At 41.1% G+C, this 19,192-nt stretch overlaps 1 protein-coding gene across 3 annotated transcripts in view; it reads right to left on the bottom strand.

Annotated features, from left to right (window-relative positions):
- VAV2 (vav guanine nucleotide exchange factor 2) overlaps positions 1 to 19,192 on the bottom strand; it is a 462,307-nt gene that overhangs the window by 371,876 nt on the left and 71,239 nt on the right. For all 3 annotated transcript variants that reach the window (XM_072632889.1, XM_072632887.1, XM_072632888.1), the window contains exon 2: positions 4,237 to 4,353. In XM_072632889.1, the coding sequence (XP_072488990.1) occupies positions 4,237 to 4,353 (117 nt within the window). The remainder of the gene's footprint in view (positions 1 to 4,236; positions 4,354 to 19,192) is intronic.

Raw genomic sequence — 19,192 nt, forward strand, 5'->3', positions numbered from 1 at the left:
GTATTAATAAGCACCCCAACATCCACAGCGGAGCCTGCTATATCACAGGTTACTAGATCTGCATTCATGAAAGGAAAGCAGCTTTCAAGGGGTTAACAATCACTTTAATCAAGCACATGTATCATTCCTTTAACCAAGCACATATATCATTCACCTAGTTCAGGGGAGTCGACACCCTGAACTTCACATAAAATACAGAGAAATCAAAGATCAACAGACATGGCTTCCTCTGCCTGAATCCAATAGACAGGTTCAACTGTCTGACCATAGTTACCAGAGAGGGAAGCACGGACATCCGGGTTTTCAAAGCTGAGAGGCTCCTTTAGTGGCTTTCCAGAGTCTTCATCTGGCCAAACAAACACTTCTAGTCAGTAAATCCCAAAGGAAAACCTCAGTTCAGAGTATTTATTTATTTTTAAAATCAGAGGGCATCACAACCCTTAAGAACCAGTGCGGTTGGGGGCCTTCCCACAAATCTTCCTTGATCAAACTCCCTTTAATGGGTAGGCCCATTAATGGGTGGGAAAGATCTTTAATCACATTAAAGTAATTAACAATGCAAATACATGTACTGTTTCTAGTTAAAGAAACTCTTTTCTTGGAGTATTATTGCGCCATAGGAAATGATGAACAAGAAGACTTCAGGGAGACCTGGAAGGACTTATATGATCTGATGCTGAGTGAAAGGAGCAGAACCAGGAGAACTTTGTGCACAGCAACAACCACAGTATACGAGGGTTTCTTCTGGTAGACTTGGAACTTTGTAATAACGCAAGAACTTAAAAAAAAAAAAATTCCCAATGGTTTTTCTAAGGCAAAATGCCTTCCACACTCAGAGAAAGAACTATGGAATTCATTCACGAATGTAGCAGACCGTGTGTGTGTGTGTGTGTGTGTGTGTGTATTATGTTTTGATTTGTTATATGATTTCTTCCATTTATTTTAGTTTGTCTACATAGCATGACTCTAGTGAAAATGTATTCAATAGGAAAGTATATGTAGAACCTATACAGAATTGTATGCTGTCTTAGGGAGGGAGGGGGGTGGGGGGGTAGGTGTGGAGGGGGGGGTAAAAATCTAAGTTTTATGGTAGTGATTGTAGAACATTAAAAAATAAATAAATAAAAATCAATTAATTAATTAATTTTAAAAAAAGAAGAAGAAATGCCAGTAGCATTAGAGAACTATATTCAAACATAAGCTTCATTCACTTATAGACTCTGTGGTCTTAGACCAGTCACTTCAACTCAAGAGAAATTTAACATGTGATTTGTATTAATGGTAAGGATTGTTTGTAAGCTGTAAAGTAAGCTATTGTAGATTTCTTCAACTGGCCCCCATTGAGGCTTTGGGGGAACCCTCAGGGTTGAATGTACAAATGCTGTGTGTGCCTCAAATGGCAGCCATTGAGTTTTGAGGAGAGGACCTTAGGACTGAGTGCACAAGCTGGAATGTTGTGCATGCCTTGATCAAAGCTTCAGGGGAATCTGTGTTTGCCTCAATTGGCCCCCGCTGAGGCTTAAGGGGATTTAGGGGAATGCACAAGTTGTGCCTGTCTCTATTGATCCTATCGAGACATAGAGGTATTTGCCCCCCTTCTTCTCACAGGCCCTTGCAAGAAGGATAATTAAGGAACGCTGTAGGAATTTGTGCTCTTGTTATCACCAATCCTCTTCTGAGAAAACTAGACTAGAATAAAGTAAGATTATTACCCCCCCCCAAAAAAAGAAAATTAAAAATAAATAAATGAATGAAGGTTTTGAAAAATAAAACAAAACAAAAAAAAAGAAACTTTTCTGTACTTTACTTCTTGTAAAGACTCTTGATTGATAAAGGCAAGATTCAATCTGAGGCACTTGATTATACTAAAACAAAAACAGCAAAGATGCCATTTTACTTGACATCACAAGAAATAAAACAAATAGACATATAAAAACAACACAAGAGCTTAGGAAAAGTCCAAAGTGAGAGGACAGATTTAAAGAAGGGCATATTAAGATTACAGATTTAGAGATGGAAGGGGCCTCAGAGTTATAGAGAGGTTAACTGACTTGCCCATGTAAGTATCAGAAGCAGAACTCAAACCCATGTCCTTCTATGTCTAAGTTCATATTTATTCACTACACCAAGGTGTCTCATCACTTAAAGATGGGGGCACAGACATCAGGGAAAGTTTTATGGCAAAAGTGAGCCCTAAATTAGGACTCGAAGAAGGAGAAGGATTCCAAAGACTGGAAAAGTCAAAGCTGATTATTCCAGATATGGAGGTCAATGTGCACCAAAGAAGAGAGGTCAGAGAAGACAGGATGAAGTAGGAGAGTGGTGTATAGCCCATCAGCTAAAATATTCAATTTCTGAAACAGTCATGACAGATAAGCTTGAAAAGGTAAGCTGGAATCAAATCATGGAGGGATTTGAATAACAAGGTGAAGAGTTTTTATTTTATTCAATAAGTAATCCCAATCCTTTGAGGGAAGAGATAGCTAGGTTCCACTTAAGAAATAACTTTCAAGAGTTAAGTGTTTAAACACGGAATTAGGCTCCCATGAAGTGCTTGATACTTCATTGCTAGAGTCCTTGATGACCACAGCAGACTTGTAGGAGATGGTTTGAACTAATATCTCTGCTACTGTGATGTTAAACAGCACTCTGATAGGAATTCTTTCCTCATACTAGCCTTGCAACATTCATAGCTGCAAATAACAAAAATCCTTTTGCATTTCATAAATCATATATTCATAAAGCATATTCCCTCAAACAAGCTAGTCCCTGATAATGGTCTAAAACAAAATTAGGCAATAAATATCTTATAATATTTCCCATCAGCCAGTGGAAATTTACTCTTCAGGTAATGAGAAAAGTGGGTGCCTTCTTACAGCAGATGGCTGAAAGCTTGAGAAAATGTAAAGTAAATGCATAGATTCTTAGAGTACCGAGTGACTTACAAATACCTGAATTACAGACAGCATAAAAACTTGTTCTGTGCTTGAAGACTCCAGTCTCAGGATCATCAAAGAGCTATTACAACCCTGATACCATTGATTTAAAATGAGCAATATCAACCATGCCATGTTTTCCAGTGATGCTGAAGCCTTTCCATAACATGGAGGCTTCACACTCACCATGAACTTCCAAATCAGCCTTCTCTTTCCAGTTCATTTTCCTTCTCCTGCAAAAACATCTGAAAGACAACTCTGTTTCAAAAGAACTAAGACACTGTGCATCAGGTTCTAATTTACCCTCAAGATGTCTCAGTAATGTTGACCTTGGTCAATCAATCAGTCAACAAGCATTTATTAAGTTTTTACTGTATGCCACATACTGTGCTGAGCACTAGGGATACAAAAAAAGGCAAAACATAGTCCCTACCCTCACAAGAAGCTTACAGTATAATTGGGGAGACATCACATAAATATATACAGGCACATACAAGACATCTCAGAGTAGAAGTGAGTAACAGCTGGAAGACCCAGGAAAGACCTCTTGCACAAGGTGGGGTCTGAGCCGAGTCTTGAGAGAAGCTAGATTTGAGATTGAAATAAATGCCCCTCCCTTTTTTTCCCACTCAACACAAGCTGTCAATAAAGCTCTAAATTTCAACTCAAAGCCACCAAGGAATCAACATCAAATTTACAAAGCCCTATCAATGCACATGTATAGCCTCATTCTAAATTATTATATTAAAAGGTATTTTTAAATATATATATGTATATATATTTGTAATGTTTTCATGCCACAGATACTTTCCTACAAACACATAACCACTTTATGGATTATATTACCTGAAAAAAAGTTAGATTACTAATTAGCAAGAAGGAGGAACGTATCCTATAAATTTGACAGTAAAGTGTTAATATTCACCGATATAATTAACCAGAGCTTTGTTGCCTCTCCACAGCACAATCTCATGACAGCATCACAGTCATCATATATATTGTTTTGCAGGCTCTTTCTTCCCTCTTCATCACTATATACAAGTCTTGTTATATTTTCTGAATTAAAATAGGCTTTCTTATTTCCACTAGTATGTCTAAATTTGACCTCTGAATTACTCTGTAGCATCACCTAGTCTACACCTGTAAAACACCTGAGGCATGGGGAAAACAAGCCGTGCTTTTGTTTTAGAGTTGCCCAAACTTTCCATGTTTATTCAGTTCTCCTTCTGTGATTCCGTGACAGCCATCAGCCTGGCATGAGCCAGCAGAGCTGCTGGTCATGGCGAAAAACAAAGCTTACCTTCCCAAAGTCTCGCACGTCAAACAGGTCAAAAGGATCGAACAGCTCACTGTTCCGTAACCCAAACTTATCATGGCAGACTTTCAGGAAGGTCCGAATATTCTTCAAACATAGAAACTAAAAGAGAAAGAAGAGAATTGAAATTAGTTCCTGCAAGTACCTTTTAAGATAACTTTGGATTCAAATAAACCAGGAAGTAATATCACAATGAGTAGAGACATTCTTTCAAACACTAATCTGCATTGAAATGAAAATATATACAGCATTATTAATCTTTCTTTACTCAAAGCCAAGCTTAGTGCTGTGCCGCAGATGAACTGGCTCTCATTCAAACGATGTCTTCCTCAGGTTTAATTCAGTAGATTTCAACCATGATACCCATTAACAACAAACTTATATTGAGTTGGCAAGGTCCCCCACATTCCTTTCAAACAAATACCCAGACACAGAAGTCCTAAACTATTTCAACATGCTGAAAAACCAACAGTTAAGAAATACTTCTATCAGACTAGACAGTTGTCACTCATTACAATAAACTGGAAAGGAAGTTGGTGAACTCCAACAATACCTAGGACCTTAGGGGAAGATCCCAAGTCATTGAGAGTGGCTTGAGTAGGAGCTATGGCAGCCTTCTGCCTAGAAGAATGAGTTATGGAGAACCTCTCTTTAATCTCAGAATTTACTCCCAAGTGGGTGGCAAGGTAGGAAGGATAGGAAGATCAGAAAGGACCAAGTATCATATGTGAATGTGAAACCACACCACAAAGAAGCTACCTTTTTTAAAAAAAAAAACCTGTGAAAAGTTTTTTTTCTTAAAAGCTAAAAAGCTGTTCATGTGTGAATTACAATGGAAGAAAAGAGACTCATCTAATTTGTCTGGCAAGTCCACCATGAGTGAATGTTGAGAATGGTTTCCTTCAGTTCTAGGGAGAACCCAGCACATCATACCAGACAAGCAGGGCATGTTTGAAAGCTACTGGTTGATCTTAAAAATTTAAAAAAAGGAAGCTATACATAATAGAGCCCTCCAATTTCATGCGTGATCCTCTTTATCTAATCTACTATGCATAAGTCAATGATCATTCTTTTTGGCGTTTGATTTGAGAATAAAAATAATTTTTACAAATAATAAAAAGAAAATGTAAAGAAAAAAAGAACACACAACACATAAGTTAGATTCAAGCAATACGGCCAATGAGAATTCCAGGAGTGGCTTGGAGAAGATTCTAGAAATACACCGCTGGTTCTTTCCTTGGTGTCATTCTTCCTAGCTTTAGGAAAAAGTAGCCTCTCCAATCACTCACATCAGTGATTGACTCCAGGCTCAGAGGGTAATTGTTCTCAACGTCAATTCCACAGTTACTACCATGGTTCTTTGTCCATGTGGGTGCAGTCTCTGTCCTTCAAGCTCTCATCTCAACTGTTCACTAAGATCTAATATGTCTCTTTTGCTCTTTCTCCCTTCCATCAAAGCTATAACCCAGTAACAGAATTCCAGAGTCAAGTTTTCTGGCTTAATCATTAACTGTTGGTTTGAAGTGAATCTCTGAACTATATAAACTGTCACTACTGCCATTGATGCCTACAGAACCCATTGAAGTGAGCAAACAATAGCTCACTGGGAACAGAGAGCTCTTCCTTGTACTTGGCACAGCACAACCCAGTGCCTGGCACACAGTAGGCTCTTAATAAGTGCTTGTTGACCTTACAATCTTGATCCTCAGCAGTACGGGGATAGAAATCCTCAGAGTCAGTGTCAGTAGGGCAAGTCTTCACATGATTGGGATAGACATCCCCCTAATAACTCACCAACTACCTATTTGCCAAGACAGTACTATCAGGGTGGGGCCACTGCACATGCTGCAGATTTGTGGAACCACAGGTAAAAGTTGGGTGACAGGCAGACATCAAAAGCAGATGAACAGCCCTGAAAAGAACTTGGCAAGCCCTCACACCAAAAGGGTGTATGGAGTGTTCAAGAAGGACTGACACCTCTTGCAAACAGTAGAGGCTAAAATAATGCTTAAGGAATTTGTTTAATGTATTAGCCCCATGTAAAGCTCCTTAAAGGCAGGGACCATGCCTTATATATCCTAGAATACACAGCATAGTTCCCCAGTACATAACAGGTATGCAACAAATGTTTATTAAATTAATGAATGAATTTCAGAATGACAGCCATGAACAACCACAGAATCTGAGGGAAATTTCAGAAGGAAGAGGCATAGGAACATGGCATATAGCTGAAAGTTCTAGTTCTGAAGTTAGAAAACCTGTGTTCAAATTCCACTTCTGATGCTTACTACCTATGGGATCCTGAGTAAGTCATAATCACCCTGGGCCTCAGATTCCTCATCTGTAAAATGAGTTACTAATTGAACTAGATGGTTCTGGGATCCCTTCTAGCACTGAATCCATGATCCTATGAGAATTCCAACTCTGGATAGGGTGTGGCCCAGCAATATTCAACTCAAGTCACAAAAACTTTTTGGTGGCCCTGGGGAATCAGCTGTTTGAATAAAGGGAGAGAAGAGCAGCCTGACAAATAGAAGGGGAAAGAACTGGTGATGAAGAGATGATGATCACTTGAGGCTGAGCAACCATGGCCAAAGAGGTGACAAAAGATGTGAATTTGTTAGAGTACCAAGGCACAGAGCTTTGCAATAGGTGATGACCCTGAATCTGATCTATAATACAAGGAAAACCATTACATCTTGAGGAGAGGGATGAACATGAACCAATGCAGCAGCAGCACCTAACTTTTTTCCCCTCCTATTTTCTTGAAAGCTCCATTGGCCTTCTGCAGAGTGGTCTGCCACTGCTTTGAGCCTATCCCTCATCTCACATTTCCACTAAGCATTTATTTTAATTCTTCCTAAGCCTCCAATTTTCAGAGTTAATTATACAGGTTTTAACCATAATTACACACATCAAGGTCCAGGTTTCCTTTCATAGCTCTAAATGAGGGAAGCCTTCCCTTCAGCTGCCTGCAAAGCATCTGTCTTGCCCCATTGGGTGAAGGAATACCAGAGACAGACAAAGGTGCTTCTAACCTTAAGCTCTTGATTCATCCAGGAAACCTTTCCCCTGAAATCTAAGCTCAAGTCACCTGGATAAGTCTCTATAAAACTGAGCTGTGCTTTCCAAAAGTCCTCATTCCTGAAAGTTGACCTTAATGAAATAGGAGAGAGACTGGGGAGAGGGAAGCGGGGGGGGGCGGCGCGCGAAAGAAGGTGAATGATGCAACATTAGCAGCAGCATGGCATTGTGGACAGAGTTCTAGACAGACAGTTCAGAAGACCAATGGTCCAACCTTACTTCTGATGCTTATTAGCTGTGTGACCCTCTGAGTCTCAGTTTCTTCAGCTGTAAAATTAGTTTGGACTAGATGGTCTCCAAAGTGTAGAAAATTGAGACCCAGAGTGATTAAAGTCATTTGCTCAATATCATATGAATATAAGTAGAGGAGCCAGGATTTGAGGCAAGGTCACTCAGTAATTCAGCAAATGTTTATCAGCGCCCACTAGATACCAATAGGACATGTTTCAATAGGACGTGTTGCCGCCTGCCCTCAAGTATGCTAAGTCAATAAGCAATGACTGAGCACTTGTATGAGCCAAGCACTGTGTTAAATGCTGGAAACACAAAGAAAGGCAAAAGACCGTCCCTCTCCTCACAGAGCTTATATTCTAAAGGCAAGGGCTACAGGTGAACAACTAACAGAGAGTAGAGGAAGGCATTTTGACAGGGGAAGGTATTCGCTGCTAGGGGATCTAGAAAGCCCTCATGGAGTAGATAATCGCAACAAAAATAGAGAGGTTTGAGTCTTATTTCCTTCCTTATCCCTCACTTACCCAACATCAAAAGCTGGGTGCTATAAGGGAATAAGAAAGATATCTAAAGGTATTCTGTTCCTGAATAATTCCTGAGAAAGAAATCTGGACTTGGACTCCGAGAGACTGGTTTCAAGTCACAGCTCTACTGCCTAGTTATCATATGAGCTCAGGATAATCAATTCCCTCAGTTTCCCTCAGGACCTTAATTTTCCCCACCCATAGAATGAGAGCAACAATATTTAGACCCTATACCACAACAGGTTGTGAAGAGGGTGCTTGGTGAGTGGCTAAACAAATGTGAGCTATTATCAGCACATCTGCTTCAATCTAGGATTTATGTTGATGAATGCATCAGTAATCATACGAGTCTTCCCTTTCAATAACAGAGCAGTTAGGAGGCACTCATTATTAAGGTAGAGCTCTCTGGGCAACAAAAATCAATAAAGCTTCCTGACCTGCTCTTCGACTCACTTGGGACACTGCATAGGGATGGACGCAGGCTATTCTAGCTCTTAGCTTCCACTCCAGGCTAGTTAAATAGGGGTTGACACAATTCCACCATTCACCCCCTCCTTCACTGACGTGGGTGTTGAGCATTCTGGGTTCTGAAAATGTCAAGCTCTTCTCTCCTGGCCATTAATCAGACACTTTAGATCGAATCAACTTGAAATAAGATTAGTAAAGGGACACAGACTGGATCCAGACTCTCCCATCTATTTTCCCAATCCTGGCTGAACAAGACAGACACATCTCTCTCCCTCCCCTTCAGAATCTTTTGTCACTTGGCTTTCAGAAAGCCCTGGGGTGGATAGGTTATATGAGAGAAAGAACACAGAAGCCAAACAATGGCATAGAAACCAGTCCACATCATCTCAAAATAAAACCACAAGCAAAGGTTTCATTTCCAGAACTAAAGTTGTTTCAATGACAGCCCCTCCTCTCCAGAGGAAAATAGACCTGTACGGTCTTTTCTTTGGAAAACAAATGGTAGTCATTAGCTTTCCCTAAACAGCTGCTCTGTTTCGTGCACTCACTGTGTGGACATCGCACTCTGGGGTTTCTGGGTTATATCATAGGACTGGAAAAGACTTTTGAGGCCACCCAGTCCAAACCCCTCATTTTATAAATAAGAAAACTAGAGCCCATGGAGATTATATGTGACTACATAAAATCATAGGAACATCAGTTTAGAGCTCTGAAAAGAACCTCAGAGGCCATTGCTCCTAAGCCCTTCACTTTACAGATTAGGAAACTGAGGCAGGGGGAAATAAATTGCCCAGGGTTACACAGAAAGTCCCCGAGGTAGAATTTGAACCCAGGTTTTCCTTATTCCAAGTCTGTCCACTACATCATCTTGCCTCCTTAAAGAGGTCATACAACTACTAATAAACAGCAAAGCTCATGGAGTTTTCTAGTTCTTCCTGCTGCACCACATTGACTCATTTCCCAAAGTGTAGCAACACCAAACCTCACTTTGCCAATTTATTCTGAAGCAGAAAAAACTCCTGAAAATGAAGATGGCTTTCCAAGAAGTCACCCCCCAGCACTACTTGGCACCCAGGCTCCATGAAAGATAAACTCATGTGGGAAGCCAACACGACAGGATACAGAACCAGACTGGCTTTGGGAAGGACTTCTTCCCTCAATGGCTCTGAGATCAGGAGTAGATCACAGAATCAAAGACCCTGGAATCTCAAGGGAACTGAGAGATCAAGTTCTTCAATATAAAGGTGATAAACCTAAGGACGAAAGAACCTAAGTCATTTAACCATGGCCACACACAGGGAGTGAAATCCTAACCAGGTCTTCCCACTCTGAATATCAAGGACTCTTTCCACTCTACTAAGAACCTCTAAAAGTCATAATTCTCAAACACTGTTTTGGGTCATAGCACAAAGCCAAGAGGAATCCCAGCCCACCAAACATTTACAGTGGCAACCTAAGGAAGACCCACACACATGCAATTTCCCTTCAATGAGAGGGGTCTTTTTTTTTAATCCAATGCTCTGTGAGCTCAAGCCTAATGACTTATGCAATAGTATTGAATTATAAAAGCCCCTCATGTGTATTTCATGACTACAAGGCTTGTAGTAGATAGAGGGCTGGGCCGAGTCAGGAAAAACCACCCACAGACATCTGCTAGCTGGGTGACTCTGGGCAAGTCACTTAACTTGTTTGCCTTGGATTCATCATCTATAAAATAGAGATAATAATAGTACCTACCTCCCAGAGTTGTTGTCAGGGCCAAAGAGGATAATAATTGCAAAGAACATAGCAGGGTACCTGGCACATAGCAAGCAGGCTTGAAGGACCTATCATTATTATTAACATTTTCATATTAAACATTTATATTAAATTTATATATACAATCATGTAACCTCAAAAATTCTGCAGTACACCTAAGCAAAACCTACAGTCTCCTGGTGTGCCAAAGCCTACCCAACAAAACACCCATCCAGCTAAGGTGCCATGGTGTACCCCCTTTGAGAATGACAGCTCTAAAATCAGGAGATCATGCAATGTGTTGAGGTAGCCAAATATAGCAACAAGGTTTCTATGTCTTTTTTCAGTACACAAAAATAGATGCTTCTTCTGAAGGGAAGGGAAGGCCTGAGGAGCGGGAAAAGGGAAAGGAAATCCGGATGCTACCAGACAGAGCCAACGTTACTTTGGATTGCCGCTTGGCTCAATCCAGGAGCAGCTACCATGGACACCGAAGATGATGAACTGCCTAATAAGGAACCACTTCTACAGGGCTGTTAAGGTTTACAAAGTGCTTTCCTCACAATAACTCTGGGAGGGGAGGGAGCTACCATTCATATAACACTTCAGCACTTTACATAAATTAGGCAGAAAGAGGAAGTATTATAATAACAGATAGAATGTTGGACTTCGAATTGAGAAGACCCAAGGTTGAAAATTCTCCACTACTATACCTTAAAGGACTTGAGAAGCAGTTTCCTCATCTACAGAATGGGAATAAAAACACCTCTCCCATCTACTTCATGGGTTTTTGTGAGGCTCAGATGAGATAAAGTAAATGAAGCACTATACAGGATGTCTCACACATACATTACATATACATATATAACACATATATGCATAATAGATACACATACATACACAATGGACTGTGCATTACAGATTTATCTGCATCTTCCATGAAATTTATAGTTGTATGATCTTTATAGCATTAACTAAAGCACTAAAAGAGGTTAAGTGACTTTGCCCAGGGTCACACACACAATATTTATCAAAGGCAGGACTTGAATTCAGCTTTGTCTGACTCTAAGGCTAATTCTCCATCCACTACATCAAGGCTGTCCTTCACGCCTGGAGCTTGCTCACCCTAGATTGGTTCATTTAAAGGATGTCAAATTCTGTTTGTTTACTGCTAACTCCAAAGCAGCTTAAGCTTCAATGCTCAATCAATTAATCAGTCAACAAACATTTATTAGACATCAACCGCTGTGGCAGACAGTGAGGGGATCAATACATAAGTGGGATAGTCCCTGCTCTGAAGGAGCTTAAGTGGGTGCCTCTTGGGTGGGAGTGTAAAGTGTAACCACTGATAGCCTGGATGGAATGTATGCTGTTCAGGTAAGCTGTAGCATGTTCCTAATCAAAATCAAAGAGTAGCTCTATGTCCTGGGGTGACATATATCCTGATTATATCCTCTGTTTGAAATCAATAAATTCCATTTCCTGTGAATACAACCTGCCTCTCTCTTCTTTAACTCTTAATTTAGCCAAACTAGTGCATGTGAATGGTGTCCTCAGCAGGATTCGAATGCAGGACTCCTCAGTTGAGCATCTTTTCACTTCACCAGCCTATAACCCAACAAGACATGTTCCCTAACTTCAAGGCATTCACCATCTAAAGAGAAATAAGCAACATTGAACCATGTGCATGGGTCCAAATGAGTGATATAAAAATAAAGTTCAGAAGGAGACAACTCAGTAGGGGCTCAGTAGAGTTGATGACTCCCTGAACAGAAGAGAGTGGATGATTTTTTACCCTCTTGTTAACCAACCAGTAGTAATACACAAAATATGAAAGGCCTGCAGTTTAGTCAGGGAGCTGAGAGATGCAAAGATGTCCCAGTGACAGTGTGAGAGCAGACCTTTTACAGCTGTAGCCTGAAGCAGATCAACACACAGAACAACTCTTGAGTAGAGGGAAAGGTAAAAGTGACTTTCCTATAATCACATCATTTTTAAGTGACAAAGTACAGATTTAATCCCAAGCCCCTCACTGATCCCAAGCCCCTTACTCCAATTTAGTAGAGTTCCCTCTTAAATAGATGAACCAGAAAACTGTCAATAGGAATGTAAGATAAAAGGAGGTGAATCAGATTGGGAAAAGAAACCCAGACTAGGAACATGAAAAAAAAGAATAAATACGAGGGGGAATGGATGAGTTCTGTTGGGGCTGTAGGCTTAATGCCAATGGATGCCCCCAGCCCACTGCAGCTTAACTGGCACAAAGCCCAAGCAGCTCAGAGATTTCAGGCCATGTCCAGCAAACAACTGGATGCATCTGGCAGGCCTCCTTAACCTCAATCAATTCCAAAGCAATGAGAGGCCCTGCAAACATAAAAAGGAAAAAAAAGAGAGAGAGAATTTGATGGGGAGGGAAGGGAAGGGAAGCGGACAAGAGTGTCTGGTGAAACAAAAAGGAATTGTGTCCAAGATTTCCCACAGACGAGAAAGAGGGAAGCCAGGCCAAGAAAAGGAAGGAGTGCATCATTTCTTTAAGCTAGAGACCAGAGACAAGGAACTTGACCATTTGACTTTGTTTATTGACATCACTTTCTATGCCTGTTTAGAAAAACAACTCTCCTTCCTGAAAGGGCTAGTTTCCATCCTAGTAACTATAAACTTGTAAGATTTTTAAACCTAAAGTTACAGGACCAAAGCGCAAATCCCAACTCTGCCATTTGCTGCCTTTATGGCCTCCTACAAATCAATTAGGCTATAGGGGCCTCAGTTGCCTTATCTGCAAAATGAGAAGGTAGGACTTGACCTCTCAGGTCCCTTATAGAATCATAATCTATGCTCCTATAATCTACCCCCACCCTCCCAGTTGAAACTAAAGGGATGCCAATAAATTTAGGAGTGGATGAATAAATTGGGGAATAGGAATGTGTCCTATATGGTAACACCAACACTGTAAAGACAACTTACAAAGCTGTAAGAAATAGAATCAATGCAATGACCATCCATGATCACAAAGGTATAAGAAAGACTGCAAACATAGGAAGGGTCAGGTTATGAGGGACTTTCAGAAAGGAAAAGGTACAAAAGGGCCAAGCACAAGATTTTCTTTTAGATCCTGAAGGTGATAGGTATTCATTGTGTTTACCAAAGGGGGACTTGCATTTTAGGAAGACCATTTTGATGGCTGAGGGGAAGGTGGACTGGAGTAGGGAGAGACGAGACAGGGAGAACAACCATAAGGTTATTATACTAGTCTAGGAATGAGATGGTAGGTGTTTTTCTAGGAATTGCACCAGGATGGTGACTGTGTGAGTAGAGAGAAAGGGACATATATGAGAGATGTTGTAAGGGCAAAAAAAATGACAAGATCTGGCAATAGATTGGCTATGTGGGGTAGGTGCAAGAAAGGAGTCAAGGATGACACTTCAATTTCAAGTCTGTGTAACTTAGATAATGGGGATGCCCACAATAGTAATAGCGATGAAGAAGAGAGAGTTTGGAAGAAAAGATAACGAATTCTGTTTTGAACACGTTGAATTTCAGGTGCCTACTGAGATGTGAGAATGGAGGTCAGGAGAGAGGTTAGAGTGGAATAAAAGATTAAAGAATCAGCAGAGATGATAATTGAATCCATAGGAGCTAATGAGATCATCAAGTGAAATCTATAGAAAGAGAAAAGAAGAGAGCCCAGAATCCTGTGGGAAACCCAGTAAGTAAGGGTGGCAGTGACCTAAATGAACCCCAGGGCAGCTAGGTGGCAAAGGAGTAGATAGAGTGAAAGTAGACAGAGTGAAGTCAGGAAGACCTGAGTTCAAATGTGGCCTCAGACACTTACTAGCTGTGTGACCCCGGGCAAGTCACTTAATCCTGTTTGATTCAGTTTCCTCATCTGTAAAATTGAGCTGAAGAAGGAAATGGCAAGCTACTCCAGTATCTTTGCCAAGAAAACCCCAAATGGGACCACAAAGAGTGGGACAGGACAGAAATGATTGAACAACAAATAAAGATCCAGCAGAGGAGATAGAGACATGTCAGGGGGTAGGAGGAGAACCAGGAGAGAACAGTAGCATGAATAAATATCTAAGGAGAAGAGGGGAACTGGCAGCAGCAAAAGGTGAAGAAAGAGGAGTGAGAAAACCATTCAAACTGGCAATTAAGAGGTCATTGGTAACTTTATAGAGAGCAGTTTCGGGTATTGCCCAAAAATGGGGCTGGGGACAAGAAAACTTGGAGATGACTGGTCTGTGCTCAGGGGAATCCCACAGATCTTACTGTTAAACATTTGCATTATTTACAGTGAAGGCTGCGGGGCAGAGGGGAAATTGAGAGCACAGAAATGGATTTCCCCTCCTATTCTTTATCACTGCCTATCCACACGCACAAATCATGGGTCAACTAAGTCAACAGATAGGAAAAGAATACCAAACTTCCTCTCAGGAATAAGTATCTGCACTGAAATTAGTTGTGTGCCTGAGATAGTCACTGGAAACAACCAGAGATTCCCACAGCTTTGCCAATCAATCAAAAAATATTTACCTAGGTGGTGTTGTAGATAGAGAACTGAGACTGGAGTCAGGAAGACTCATCTTCTTGAGTTCAAATCTGGTCTCAGACACTTAATAACTGTGTGACCCTGAGCAAGTAAGTCATTTAACCCTGTTTGCCTCAGTTTCCCATCAATAAAATGAGCTGGAGAAGGAAATGGCAAACCACTCCAATATCTTTGCCAAGAAAACTCCAAAAACAGGTTCACAAAGAGTTGGACATGACTGAAATGACCAAACTAAAAAAAAAAAAAAAAAAAAAAAAGCACCAGGCTCTGTACTTCTGGGTATGAAAGGCAAACAGCAACTGCTCTCAAGGACTTTCCACTCTATTAGGAAAGACAACACGTATACGTATAAATAAATACACCTGAGCAGAATAGGAAAAGCTCACTTAAGATGGTATTTAAGCTAAGACTTGAAGGACACTAAGGGCTTTAAAAGGTGGTAAGGAGGGAGTGGATTCCAGGCAGGGGAAAGTTGTAGGGAGCACGGAAACAGGTGATAGAAGATCAAGGACGAATAACACTGATTGGCCTTTAGAGCATGTATAAAGGCTGGAGAGGTAAGATGGAATCAGATTATGAACGGCTTTACATGCCAAACACAGATGTTTATATTTGATTCCAGAATTAATATTAAGCAAATCACTAACCCAACCTAGGTCTCAGTTTCTTTATTTGTGAAATCAGCTGATTAGACTAGATGGCCTCTGAGGGCCCCTTTAACTCTAGAGCTACAATCCTAATAGGGAGTCACAGCAGTTTATTGAGCAGGGAAGTGCCCTGGTGAGACCTACACTTTAGGACAACCCTTTTTACAGGATGGATTAGAAAGGGGAGAGAGCCTGGAGGCAGAGGGTTCAATTACAAGGTTAGTCCAAAAAAGTTCAAGAGCTACCGCTAATAAACACCTTTAAGTTCTTATTGCTTCCAGGTCATTCTCTAAACTATTCATTGCTGGAAAAGTATAACTTGCACTAGTAAAAGGAGTTCTTCACTCAGAACTGCATGAAGCGGCATAGCAAGGTGGAGAGAACACTAGACTTAGGAGTCAGGAAGACCTGGGTGCAAATCCTGCTTCAGACTCTTACTAGCTATTTGATGCTTAGCAATTCACTCAATTGCACTGTGCCTCAGTTTCCTCATCTATAAAGTAAGATGACTGAACTCAATGATCTTTAAGGTACCTTCCAGCTGTAAATCAATGATGCTATAAAATCACAGGTCCTATAAAAAAATGCCAAAATATAAGATTACATTGAGAGTTTCCAGAGCCATAACGGGAGAGGAGGAAGAGGATTTACCTGAAGATTTGAACTCTAAAGCCTGAAATATTCCTTCTTCCAAAGGACAACCTGAGTACAGAATCTTTGAGTACATGGTGATGTACCATGTGACCCCTAGGGAGACCAGGCTAAGCATAAATAAGCTTCAGAGAGGAGCCTGCTCCCATGGGAGGATAGTGTAAGAGGAAGAAGCTTGGAGCAATGCTCCCGCACCATCTGGAGTGTTGTGGCACTCTTGAAGAATCAGTGTGCCAAGCGCTTTGATATCAAGGGCAGTAAGGATCAGGAAATCTTTTTTTTAGTATTAATATTATTATCTCTTAGAAAACTAAATAAATTTTAGTTGGGTGGGGAGTGGGGTAAAGGGGGAGAGAAAGAAGAGAAGCAGACATCACCTTGTATATACATATTATTGCTAAGGCAGTAGATTAATAGCATCATCTCCAGAGGCCAGGAGGAAGCAATTTAATGAAAGAACTCATTGTTCTGAGTTAATAGAGTTACAGAAACTCAGGATATCAGACCTGCATGCGACCTCAGAGAGCTCATTTTAGAGATGAGGAAACTGAGGTCTAGAAAGGGGAACTGACTTATCCAGGGTCACAAAGCAAATCAATGGCAGGACTAGAAGAGGAAGTCGTCTAACTTCCGGTCCAGTGTTCTCTCTAATGCACCACGATGCCTCCCTTTGCTTGGGTGGGAGTAGCTACCAACACAGTATAAATTGACAGACTGTAGAAAAAGGATCTCTGACTCAAAACCTCTCTTCCAGTTACTTCTAGTTCCTCATTTCTTGGATCTAACACTAGTAGCCCTGTGAAAATATGAATGTTCTCTGGGATAGTATCAAACTGAGCCTTTATTATCCATTAACAACCTAGTTCCTACTTTAGCAGATTGATTAGAGAGCAACCCTGAGGGAAGGGAGACACTGGACAGGCTGGAAGAGGAAGGGATGAGTCTAGAATTGCGAGACAAGGAAGACTAAAGTAAGAGAACAAAGGTTGGGGGAGGAGCAGGGGAGCATCCTGGGTAACCAAGGTTACTGGATACCTGGAAAAGAGAGAGAGGTGAAACCAAAAAGTTCACCACTCACTATTTTGCCTACAACTCACCCTTTGAAGAGCAAAGGATGGAGGGAAGAGGCAGCAGGGACAAAATGTATCTAAAGTGATGAGTTATAGATACACAGCAGAGCCATCCCCATGGGAATCTAGCTGCCTACCTAATGGACCATGTCCAGGTTTTATCTTCAGGCTCTACATCAACAATCCAGCAGCACTGAATGAACCCAGCAGCCTCACTGCCACTCATCATGCAGAAACAATGAGAAAGGGAACTTGGTTCCACTGGGTGACTATGCTGTAAGAGGTTTCCCTTTATCTCTCCAGGCATACCACTCCAAGACATGTACCAAAGGGATAGGGAGGGGAGGAACTGGAAACAGAGGTAGAGGAGAAAGAGGGAGAAAAAAAGAGGGGAGAAAGAAACTTATTGTTAGCAGATAATTGTAACAAGAAAACAGGTGAAATGCAGTGCGGGGAGGGAGGGGAGAAAAGAGGAGAGATTTAGGAAAACAGGAGAGGCAAGATTTCATGCACATGCCCAAAGAAAGCCACAGTCCATGCACAAACCACAGTTTTATCCTAAAACACTGTTCAGTTGTTTCAGTCATGTCTGACTCTTCATGACCACATTTGGGGTTCTCTTGGCAAAGATACTGGAATGATTTGTCATTTCCTTCCCTAGCTCATTTCCGACATGAGGAAACAGATAAGCAAGGTTCAGTGACTTGCCCAGGGTCACACAGCTAGTGTCTGAGTCCAGATTTGAACTTATCTTTCTGTCTCCAGTGCTCTATTCATTGTGCTATCTAGTTGCCCCATCCTAAAGCATATGGGGAACCAAACAGTACCCACATCTTGCACCATAGCCCTCAAAGAGTGACTAATAGGAAATAAATTAATGTGGAGTTTTTTTATTTGTTTTTGTTCACCACCCCCACCTAACTGCTCCACAAAGCAGGTGTGGTATACAGGACAGAAAGCTGGCCAGGAAGACCTAGATTCAAATCTCATCTCACATACATACAGTGTGACCTTGGGCAATTCTCCAAGATTCTGGGTTGCAAAGCAGGCGAATTAGGAGAAGTTCCCTCCCTTGGGAGTTCTCTATCAATGAAATCACAGGTTGAGCTCCTCTCCCCACTAAAAACAAAGCAGATTGTGGCTTTCCTCTCAGTGACTAAGCTCCACTTTTTCTCTTCAATGACTGCCTTGCTTGAGGAGCTGGGGGAAGAGAAGACACCCAATCTAATCAGACAGCAATCCCTAGTTCTCTCACCTGTTCATTTTCCTTTAAGAGAAACTCTGAGTCTGGCTCAAAGTGCAGACCCCCAAGATAATCTCACTGAGGAAAAACGACTAGGGCTTTAGGCTCAAGTCTCAACTCATCGATTATCTCGGATAGAGAAATCTTGGGTTAAGACAGAAGATTTATCTGTACTGTGTCAGGGATTATATTATTCCCGGGCAATTTAATGTGAAAATATCCTCCATTCATGAACATTTTCTTTTAGGAGCATGCGGAGGGAGAGACAATATCTCTCAGTCAAGCTGATGAATGAACTTGAACTGTCTTTGTGCACAGACCTAAATAAAGTTTCTCTCTACTCCCCTCAATGTGCATTTAACATTAAAATAGTCTGCCTCCAGTGGACTCCCTCCTCCCCTTTCCTACCTTTCTGTGTGCCAGAGACAAAACATGGAGGACAGCAATTTATTCCTTTGGCAAACACTGAAGGTCATTTAAAGGCTAACATCCAAAGCTGCCTGCTTCTAGTTGGGAGGCCAAAGCTTAGATGATGCACCCAAAGAAATTGCTTTATGGCTGTCAGAATGCATCCTCCGAAGCTCAAATGAAAAGATTATACATGTACTTTACAATACATTCCCAGATTTTATTCCCATAAGCCCTAGAAAGGAACAAGTCATCTAACTGCTTAAGGTGCTGACATCCATGAAGCAGAGTGGTAGAGTGAGAAAAAATACTAGATTTAGAGTCAGATG

Source organism: Notamacropus eugenii, chromosome 1 (genome assembly GCF_028372415.1).
Source record: "Notamacropus eugenii isolate mMacEug1 chromosome 1, mMacEug1.pri_v2, whole genome shotgun sequence".
NCBI classification, from domain to species: domain Eukaryota; kingdom Metazoa; phylum Chordata; class Mammalia; order Diprotodontia; family Macropodidae; genus Notamacropus; species Notamacropus eugenii.